General features: G+C 42.4%; 1 protein-coding gene across 1 annotated transcript in view; it reads right to left on the bottom strand.

Moving 5' to 3' along the window:
* Taf1b (TATA-box binding protein associated factor, RNA polymerase I subunit B) overlaps positions 1–4,383 on the bottom strand; it is a 36,981-nt gene extending 32,598 nt beyond the window's left edge. Inside the window, exons 1-3 of the mRNA XM_023702424.1 lie at positions 4,331–4,383; positions 2,239–2,337; positions 1,469–1,556 (exon numbers count right to left, since the gene is read on the bottom strand). Of these exons, the coding sequence (XP_023558192.1) occupies positions 1,469–1,556; positions 2,239–2,337; positions 4,331–4,348 (205 nt within the window). The 5' untranslated portion in view covers positions 4,349–4,383. The remainder of the gene's footprint in view (positions 1–1,468; positions 1,557–2,238; positions 2,338–4,330) is intronic.
* Between the last annotated feature and the right edge of the window lie 6,860 nt (positions 4,384–11,243).

The raw sequence follows: 11,243 nt of genomic DNA, 5'->3' as shown, positions 1-11,243 counted from the left end.
ACTATTCGCAGCATTTTGAGAGTTTGGGGGGTGACTTTAACAAAGACACCACTGAACAGCTTCTTCAGGCGAAGTCTTGCAATGGTCTTCTGTACAAGTGAACTCACCCCGTTAATACTTTGGAGGCGGACAACGAAGGCCAAGGAATGTGCATTAGGTGCTTCCAAAGCGTGAGGTTTCACTTCGAGTCATTTCACATGCACCTCGTTCCGCCGCTGCCGCCAGGAATCATGAAGGAAAGATTCCAGTCGCTTAAATCTGACCTCCTTTACCTTCCTCTCTTTCTTTGCCAAAAGTGCCTGCTTTGCCTGGGTGGCTTTGAGGGCTTGATAAGCCTTCCTCTTTTTCAGGAGATTTTCTGGAACCAAGGGGATCTTTTTTCTTTGCTCTTCTTCCGCCATCTTTCCGGTGTAGGGCTACTCAGAAAAATGATTAATAATTAGGTACTCTTTTTTTTTTCTTCACCAAATGCCTTCAGGGCAGGTTTGGCTGGCTTGAGTTGTAGGGATCGAACCACAGCAACCTGAGCCTGACTGCTTTGCTGAAGCAGCCACTTAAAGAACTGAGCTAAGGAGCAGGCCCCCAATAATTAGGTACTCTTTGCTCATCTAAGAATATCAATACATGTCCTATAAATATGGCACCTGCGTAGGCATGTACATCCGAGTGTGTGTGTATGGGTGTGTGTGAGCATCATTTTCTGGTTTCAAACTTCAGAATCTGGTCCTAGGTAGTTAGTCACAGAATAGCAAGCCATCACGGAGACTTTCCCTGACCCTTTTCTACCATTCTTCTTTACAGGTGCTCCCTGAATTAGTTACGTGATGGCCTTTCCACGCACACCCACGGCTATTTAAGAGGAAATAACCTTCCCTATTGCAAAACGTGTGTTCTAATTCAAAGTGAGAAATGGGACTTGGAAAGTCAAAGATCACGTTTAACTTGCCTCACCTGACATCTCCACAGCTAAATCATTTCAGGAAGGAAGAATTTTTCTCTAAAAGCACAAAAAAATCTTGCCCATAATCAAGATATAAAGGACACAGAACATATGCCAGGAGATAAAAAAAAAAACAAAAAAAAAAAACCAAATGCTCCTTTTGCTGTTACCATCTTTATTTTCCTCCAGTGGAAATGCAATTCACGGACAAAAAGCAGGATAAGAACACAAGGAAATACTTGGACACATTCACTTACAATTTTATTACCCCTAGTTACCAACTTTACTTCTGTCTTGGATAACTGCTTTAAAATCTGATGTTTTGGGGGCTGGGGAGATGGCTCAGTGGAATAAGCACTTCCCTGGCAAGCGCAAGGGCCTGAGTTCAATACCCGGTTCCACAAAAAAAAAAAAAAAAAAATCTGATGTTTTCTCTAGAATCAATTTAAAATTCCATTCTGTGTCTCCAAATCATCACAGTGAAAAACATGAATAAAGACATTCAGCACTCATGAAGAAAGAGCTCACCCAACTTGCTTCTCCTTTTGAGGCCCCTGCTGATGGATTTTATCTTGGTATTAGGAATAATGTCAGTGTTGATAACCTCCTTAGATCTCTGTAGGAAACCAAGATAGATGTTAAGATAGCTTTCCATTCCCCTGTGGAATATTTCCTAAGATGCTCTGACAAGTATAAAGAACAAAAGTGACCATCAAGTGAGATTATATTAAACCTCATGTTCTGGCTCATCTTTATGTTGCTTTTTCATTTAAAAAAAAAAATCTCTGTTCCTAAAATAGTCCTTGAACAAAGTAATCATCACTAAGTGTCTGCTACATGAATGAACTTTCAAGGCTTTTTCACACCAAACCAACCCACAAGTCAAATTTACTCCATTTTGTTTCTATGTAAGACCGCTCTGGTACTATAGTGATCTGTGTTTACTGTAACTGCTGATGTCTGACCTACATGCAGTTTAGTCTCAGTGTTCTTTCCCATGTTTTAACATTACTGTAAAACTTTCAATTCTGAAATTAAAAAAATTATTTCTTTTTATTTTTAATGTAAATTCCAGAAGTTTGGGATGATTAAATGGTTAGGATAATTCATACCAAAGTCTTCAATTCCAACTGCTCACTCTCAATCTGATTTGCAAATTTCTAAGCAAGGATGGCCACCCAATTTGGGCTTTCTACAAGTGATAAAAATATACTCATTCCTTGGGAACTAAGCTACAGACCAAGCTTCAGCTGTAATTTTTAAAACATAGGAAAACTTAAAAATGACCTGTTACTTACTTCTGTCACATTGTGGCAGGAAGTGCAGTAATATTTGCCTTCATCAGTGAGGCCCCAAGACACAGCCGCACACAGAGAACAGCGCTCTTTCAGTTCTTTCTGCAGGACAAGGCAGCAGAAGGGTTTTCATTAAACCGTAATCCCAAAGCCTATAGTTCTTAGTCCTCTGTGCAAACTTCCCAGAAATTTCATACTGTATGTAAAAAATTCCCAGACAACAGAAAATAGATCAGAGACATATTGATCTGCAGACAAGAAACATTCAGTCTCTTGTGCAGGGTGAAACTGAATTAAACTATTGAGAAAATGTACCAAAATATGAAGAGTTTCAGGAGAAAAAGAAAGGCAAAAGTGATAAGGGGAAACAAATACACAACTCCTCAAAAGTGTTGCGAGGAAAAAAAAGACAAAATGTAAGTATACAGACTTTTTTTTTTTTTTTTTTTAAATGTAAGTATACAGACTTTTTTTTTTTTTTTTTTTAATTTAGGTTTTTTGAGGCAGCATCTTATGTAGCCCAAGATGGTCTTAACACAGGACAATCCTCCCGCCTCAGCCTCAAGTGCTAGGATTATAAGCGTGCACCACCACACCTGGCTCAGACTTTAACATTAAATGGCCACTTTGAAATTTCAGTATGAGACTTTAGAAGATATGCTTACTCCAAAAGAACTAGATTTTTAAAATCTATATTGGTATACTTTTGACATAAATAATAATCACATTCATCATAGAGAACTTGTATACAACTTATCTTTCCCCCTCAATTCTGGTCCCTTCCTTTTAATCCGTTCCCTCTCCCTTTACACAACTTTGTTTCTATTTTCATTGCTTTTCTTCCATTCTTTTGAGGAACTAGATTTTTTTTTAATTTTATATTTACATACACACATTTGACCTTTTTCCCCCATAATTTTATTGAGAAACAAATAGTAATGAGACAGTTTCAAAAGGAACTAGATTTTTATTAAAGTTGTTTCAAGTTCTGATTTATTTATTCAGCTGTAGAAAGAATGTCAACTATGTGTGTAGCAGACATTTTACCAGGTCCTGGGGATTATATGTGAGCTATATAATTATTAATTTCTTGATGTTTTTTTTTTTCCTCTCTCTCTCTCTCTCTCTCTCTTTTTTTTCCTTTTTTTGCAGAACCAGGGATTGAACTCAGGCCCTTGCCCTTGCCTGGCAAGTGCTTATTCTACTGAGCTATCTCCCTGGCTCCTGACAGGGTCTCTCTTATGTAGTCCAGGCTGGCCTCCAGCTTGCTGGGATCCTCCTGCCTCAGCCTCCCCAGTGCTGGGATTACAGGCGTGCATCACCATGTCCAGCTAATTATTAATTTCATATTCAGTACTTAGACATTAGTTATCCGCTACTGAATTAACCTTTTGTTTGTGCTTTATTGAGACAGGGTCGCACTATGCAGTTCAGGCTGGCCTTGAGCTCCCTTAGTAGCCCACGCTGGCCTCGAATTCCCAGCGATCACCCTGCCTCAGTTTCCCAAGTGCCTGGATTACAGGAGTGCACTGCTACACCCGGCTACCGAATGAACCTTTACTGAAAAGTTCCTACCAACTTGCCACCTCCATCCTGTTCGGTACACACACAGGACCAATTCTCCAACTCTCATCTCTCTGGTCTGACTTCCTGGTACCACTTCTCTTAATTACCAAATACTCAACATCATTTAAGAAGGCTGCATTTTATGCAGTATGTAACAATTGCCTGTCGGATTTAATTTAAATAACTTCGTAAAATTTCTAATGATCCCTTGACGACGCTAATGATAACGGACATCTTGGGTAGTTCCCAAGCCCGAGTTTAGGAATCTCCGCGCAAGAGGAGGCCAAGATTTCCCGAGAGACTCAGGGATGCCCGGGGGCCTTCTGGGTTCTAGCCCCGGCCCCCCACATCAAAAGGAATTTGTGGGTGGTCCCGTGAAGACGGGCGAGCCCACGTGGGTGGCCACCCACAAACCCACAGCTCCGCCTTCCCTCACGGCAACCTCGCCGAGCCAGAAACTCCAGCGTCCTTCCCCAAGCCGCTCTCCTCCCGCCGCTGCCCGCCCCTAGCCCGCCGGCGTCCTTCTTACTGCCTCCTCCAGCTCCATCCCGAAGGCACCAAGATGACGCCCCGACCCGTTACCCGGGCAGCGGACGTGACTTTCCGGAGTGCGGGGAGGAGCCCTCCGGTCGGAAACTGGAACTCTGGAAGTTAGGTTCCGGACTCTCTTGACTGCAGGGCACCTACCGCTTGCTCTCCCGCAAAACTCCACAAATTCTGCACAAGCGCCCACCCGCTATCGCGTTGCTTTCTCGGTTTTGGTAACTAAAAGCAACCAATCCACTGTTGGGGTGGGGTGGGGGGCGTCCAGGACAGAGTAGGGCAGTCCCGCACTGTTCTGATGGTGGCTCTTACTGTATTTTTAAAAATGTATTTGTAAAGGGTTAACAGAGTTTTGTGCCTTAACTGTGAAAAGTTATAAAAACCCCTTGTGCTTCCTGTTATCTACTCTAAAAAATATATTCTCCCTTCTGGCTCAAGGCTGCTCAGCAATAAATAACTGTTTCTTGTCAAGACAGCAAGCTAACACAAACTCCCTCCCCAACCATCTCCTATAAGGTAGTCAGCTTAAGATATATTTTATAAAAATATACACTTATCACTAAGCTATAAAAGACCTTTTAGTTATAAACAGCTTACAGCTGTGTCAAATAAATATAGTTTCTGTTGTTCTGTACTAGATAACAAGTTTGCTTACCAAACTGGATGTGATTTCTGTTATAAATACCCCCTTGCTACCGACTTCCGGGCGATCAGCCTTCTCCTGCGAGAGAAGTGGCTGACGGACCTGAGCTCAGTAAATAAAAGGCTCTATTCAAATTTCTATCTGGCTGATCTGGTTGCTATGCAGAGCTGACCCATCACATTTGGGGGCTCTTCCGGGATCCCGTTTATTGGGGATCAATCATAGGAACCAGAGTCCTTGGAAACCATTTCCCCGGGACAGTGTCCAAAAACTCATAAATCTATCATTGGGACTGACTAGACCGAGCCATATGAAATGTGTCTGTCCTGTGGGGCGCCCCCTCTGAGAGTCCTAAGAGGTGCTGCACGCAGCGATAGCCTCCGGGCGCCACTCCTTTCCGTGAGGACGGGTTGGAGTCTCAGGTCTGTTTCTGTTTCTTTTTTGTGTGCTTCAGCCGATTGTCGTTTGTCTGTCTGATAACCGTGGGTCAGTGTGCTTCTGCTTCTGTGTTGCCTTTGCAATGTATTCTTGACCATTTCGAGGAATTCTGATGGCGAGCTGCTCACTACGGAAACCTTGTCTCCCCGTACAGGGTCTAACTACACAAGTTCTAACTCGCAGTGATCTTCCTGTTTTCAGCCTCCCAAGAGCTGGGATTACAGGCCTGCGGCACCACGCCCAGTCTCAATCCCCCGGTCTCAGCGCACCTGGGAGCCCAGTCTCAATCCCCCGGTCTCAGCGCACCTGGGAGCCGGGCCAGCAGGGCACGTAGAGCCAGGGATTGAACCACAGTCCCTGCATCAGCCAGAGCAGGCGCATTAATCCACTGAGTTACCTAGCCCGCCTAGCTCTTACTGTGTTTTTAAAGGCAAGACCTTGAGGTTTAGAGAGCGCAAGTTGGTAGTCCCAGCTGAATTGCATAATGAAACCCTCAAAACATACACACACACACACACACACACACACACACACACACACAAAATTGGGTTAAACCTAGATTTTTAATCAGTTTTTTTGCTTACTTGCGCCCCAATTTTCTCCTTTATAAAAATTAGATACTTGTCCTGTATAGTTGAGCTTCACGGAGTAAGGCTCAATAAATTTAGCGTTGACAGACTACAGAATAGGGTTTTTGTATTCATTATTATTATTATTTGTTTACTAATTAATATTATTATTATTAGTTCACTACTCCTTGGATAGAGCACTAATATCTAAAATACACAAAAAAAGTCAAAAAGAGACCCTCCCCGAAAAAGACTGGCTCAAAAAAAAATGTGCAATTGAATAGACACTTCTCAGAAGTCCAATGGCCAATAAATACTTGGAAAGAATTCAACATCATTGCCTTTTGGGGAATGCAAATTAAAACAACAGTGAGACTCCACTTCAGTACAGAAAGAATGGCCACCACCAAGAACTCAAATAATAGCAAATGCTGTGGAGGCTAGGGGAGGGGGAATAGGAGCTCTTCTGCACTGTGGGTAGTAAACTAGCACAACTACTATGGAAATCAGTATGTATATGGCTGAAAAACAAACAAACCCTGAAACTAGAAAATTCATTCAGGGCCAGCGAGATAGTTCAGCAGACTAAGTACCTGCTTTGGCAATTGCAGGGTCCAGGGTTTGATCCCCTGTCCTGCATGCTGCGCTGGCCCCACCTCCACTGAGCTGTGATGGAGTCCAGGCATGGTGGTGCACACCTGTAATCCCAGTGCTTGGGAGGCTGAAAACAGGAGGATAACTATGAATCTGAGCTGTGTAGTGAGACCCGGTGTCAAATACATAAGTAAAAAAAGAAAGAAAATCTATTCCATCCAGCTAGTCCCCTTCTAGGTTTCTTTCTGCAGGGTTAAAGACCCTGTGTGCATCATATTACAGTGATCCATGCACACCCATGTTTATAGCAGCACAATTCATAACAGCTATGAATTGGGCCGGCGAGATAGCTTAGCGGTCTAAAGCACCTGCTTGGGCAAGCTTAGTCAAGTGCAGGGACTGTGGTTTGATTTCATTACCGCATACTGCACCAGCCCAGCCCCTAGGGCAGGCTGAGCCAGCCAGCCAGCCAGCCAGCCAGCCAGCCCCCCCACCCCCACGCACACACAATGATGATGATGATGATGATGATGATAGCTGTGTCTTGGAAGCAGCCTGTATGTCTATCAACAGATGATGAATGGATGGGCCAGGGAGATGGCTCAGTAGAATAAGCGCTTCCCTGGCAAGCGCAAGGGCCTGAGTTCAATCCCCGGTTCTGCCAACCTCCCCGCAAAAAAAACCCCAAAACAGATGATGAATGGATAAAGAAAATGAGTGCTACTCTGCCATAAAGAAGGATAAATTTGAATCATTTGTAGGACAATGGATGCACCTTGAGACTGTAATATTAAGTGATATAAATCAGATACAAGCACAAATACCACAAGATTTCTATCATAGGAGAAACCCAAAGTATAAATAATTTAAGGAGAAAATAAAAGATAGATAATAGGAGAATAGGTCTGTAAGTGGGAAAGGGAACTAGAGATGGCAGAGGGGAGGGAGGGAAAGACAGAGGAAAGTAAAAACGCTAGGCTTTGTTCTGTGTGTGCACCAGCAGCCCAGTATGAATGCGATTGCTGTGCACGGCAAATGTGTGCTAATAAATGTAGAGATCAATCCAGCTCTTGTTTCGCTGCTGAACACACATACTCTTTGTTCCCTCTGTTAACAAGGAAGTGGTTTCATTCTTGGGGAATCAGCAGGGAACAGAACAAAATACACATCTCTACCCCTGAGAGGATTATACAGGACAATGATAGCGAGGGACAACACACCAGGAGACTATATGGTGTGTTAAATGGTGCTGAGTGCTAAAGAAAAAGTATGGGAGAAAGGGAGGGATAGGATGTGGCTTCAAACAGAAATGGAGTAGTGAAGGAAGGTCTCAGTGTAGCTGGGTGTGGTGGCGCATGCCTGTGATCCCAGCACTTGGGAGGCTGAGACAGGAGGATTGCCACAAGTTTGAAGCCAGCCTGGGCTACATAGTGAGTTTAAAACAGGCCTATACTGCATCCCAAGATCCTGTCTCAAAACACAAAGAATAAAAGAAAAAATGAAATTGATGCTATAAATTTAAAAAAAAAAAAAAACTCTGAAAAGAAAATTTCAATTTTACAGCCGGTGGTAGCAAATAGCTATAATCCCAGGACAGGGGAGGCTGAGGTAGGAGTGTCATTGCTTAAATCTAGGAGGTAGAAAGCAACTGCCTCAAAAAATTTTTAATTAAAAATTTTAAAATGTTTAAAGATCTAAGGAAGTGGAAGAACCCTGATTTCAAACTACAGTACAAAAGAAAAAGAAGAGGAAGAAGAAAAGGAAGAGAAGGAAGCAGGAGAAGAGAAGAAAAAAAAGAAAGCTTCCTTTCTTTTCACAGGCTCTTTCAAATAATGGAAAGAGAGAGCGCTAGCCAGTGTAGCTCATGAGGCAGACACAACCTTGACCCCAGAGTCTGACATTTGAAGACAAGTTGTGGTTTCCTCACAATGCCTACACTGCCCCTTCCAAATTCTGCTTTTATCTTGCTTTTGCTTTTACTTGGCTCAAACTCACTCCAGAGAGTCACTTTCTTCCTCACTCTACATTTTTGCTTTTTCAGATATACTTGACCACTTAAAAAAAAGAAAAGAAAAGAAAAGAAAAGAAAAGTCAAAATTGGTGGCACCACATGCATGTAATCCCTGCACTTGGGAGGCGGAGGCAGGAGGATAGATGCGAGTTCAGAGCCAGCTGAGCTACAAAGTGAGTTTGAGACCAGGCTGGACTACACAGCGAGGAATAAGGTTGTTTTTTTTTTTTGTTTGTTTGTTTGCTCCGAATGCCTTCAGGGCAGGTTTGGCTGGCTTGAGTTGTGGAGATTGAACACAGCAACCTGAGTCTGACTGCTTTGTTGAAGCAGCAACTTAAAGAACTGAGCTAAGGGGCAGGCCCTCCTGGACTACACAGCGAGACCTTGCCTAATTTAAAAAAGAAAGAAAGAAAGAAAGAAAGAAAGAAAGAAAGAAAGAAAAGGGGGAAAAAAAAAGAGACAAATTCTCTTATGGTTTGTGTCCAGTTGTCCCCCCAAAGCCTCGTGTAAGTCATAGGGGAGACTTCTAGAGTTTGTGATTAATTTATGATCCAAGGATGGGATTATGGGTCTGAGTACTGCTGGGATTATGGGTCTGCATACTTATGGGATTATGAGTGTGAGTGCTACACCCAGCCTGGAGTGATAGCCTGAATGTAACGTAGGAGAGACAGAGAGACAGACCTGCTCTTGGTGGCATTGTTGTTGCCGCTCCCCTCCCTTTGCTCTCTTGCTCTTTGCCACCGCCAGGAAAGGTTGCTGTCTGCCATGTGCCGCTCTACCTTGGAGCCAGCTGAGTATGGACTGAAACCTTACGGACTGTGAGCTAAATAAACTTTCCTAAAAGATACACTCTGTCAATGTAAATGGTGCACGTGTATAGAACATGCTGTTGCCGTATGTGTAGACTGCCCTAGATATGAAAATTGAAGTAAGAGTTGTTTTGGAGGGGCGGTGCGGTGGCAGCAGAAATTGACTCATGACCTTGTGCTGTCGGGCAGGCGTTGTGCTACCGGACTCTATCTCTAAGCCAAAATTATTTCTTTTTGTAGAGTGCTATCGGTATTTTCATTGCAGTTCATTTGGCAATTTATTTCTGATGTTCTTTTTTAGATTTCTGCACACCAAAAAACAGCTGATATTGAAACATCTGATGCTTATTTTAGAAACAATAAATACTAAAAACTTTTAAAAAACAAAAACAAACTTTCCTTCCTTCATTTTGCGTGTCAGGTATTTGTCCCAGCAACAAGAGAAGAGGAACTGGGACAAAAGCAGAAGTTCTAAGAACAACACTATCAGCAAGTTTGTGTCCTTTGCTATATGCAACAATATTTAAAAATAGTGTTTCAATAGGGTAACACTGTCACAGCCATGCTTGACCCAGGAACCCAAAGGTAATTTACCATTTAAGAGATAAATGAAGGGAATTAACCACTAAGAAGAATATATGCAGTGTATTATTTGTTGAAAAATTAAAAAAAAAAAAAAAGAGATAAATGAAGGGGCCGGGGAGATGGTTCAGTAGAATAAGTGCTTGCCTGGCAAGCACAAAGGTCTGAGTTCAAATCCCTGGTTCTGCAAAAAAAAAAAAAAAAAAAAAAGATAAATGAAGAGTAAACTAGTTCCACACTAGGAGAGAACTAAAGACCAACAGAACTATGAAGAAAACTCAGAAACTGACCCATAAATACAGGTAAGACAAAAAGTGCTACTAAAATTCAGTGGCAAAAGGAGAGCTTTTCAATAAATGGTTCTGTTTTCTTTTGCTGAACTGGGGATTGAACTCAGGCCCTTGAGCTTACAAGGGAAGCGCTGATCCCACTGAGCCATCTCCCCGGCCCCAATAAATGGTTCTGGATCAATGGAACATGTATACAAACAATTCAACTCTTTTCTGCCACAAAAATTAATTCAAGTAGATCATAGATCTATACTTAATAGGTAAACCCACAAAACTAGAAGAAAATGTAGGTAAATATCTGTATGCCTTGGGAATAGATGTTATAAACAGGGCACAAAAAAAACACTGACTTGTGAAGGAAATGATCATTAAATTGGACTTCATTAAAATTTAGAAATTTAATTTAGTAAAAAGCATTATGAGGTGAACTAGGAGAGAAGATATCCACCATATGAGGTGGATTTTAAAATATGAGTAATGTTTATTACAGTTGGAACTGGGAATGTAGTCCAGCAGCCTAAGAGCCTGTCTGGCAAGTGCAAAGTCCTGAGTTCAATCCCCGGTAACAGAAAAAATAAAATTTATTACACTAAAAGACATATAACCATTAATCCCCTTCAAAATATTCCCATTATTTCTAATGCACTCGTTCCATCATCCTGGCCACTTCCTGAAGCAGCTCTGGAGTTCTCTTTCCCGAAGGTCTTAAGTTGCACTCTCCTGGCCTCCTCCGTGTCCTGGATAGATTCAAAACATCTCCCTTTCATGGTTATGGCGACTTTGCGGGAGAGCCAGACCTCATACGGGGCCAGAACAGATGAGTAGATGAATTAGGGTGCAGCAACCTTTTTACAAGCCTGCCATTTTGCTGGGTAGTGCTTGGCAGTAGTATTCACTGTATTACTGTATCTCTCTCTCTCTCTCTCTCTCTCTCTCTCTCTCTCTCTCTCTCTCTCTCTC

This window comes from Octodon degus, unplaced genomic scaffold (assembly GCF_000260255.1).
Source record: "Octodon degus isolate 3935 unplaced genomic scaffold, OctDeg1.0 scaffold00151, whole genome shotgun sequence".
NCBI classification, from domain to species: Eukaryota; Metazoa; Chordata; class Mammalia; order Rodentia; family Octodontidae; genus Octodon; species Octodon degus.
This window is presented reverse-complemented; position numbering and strand designations above follow the sequence as displayed.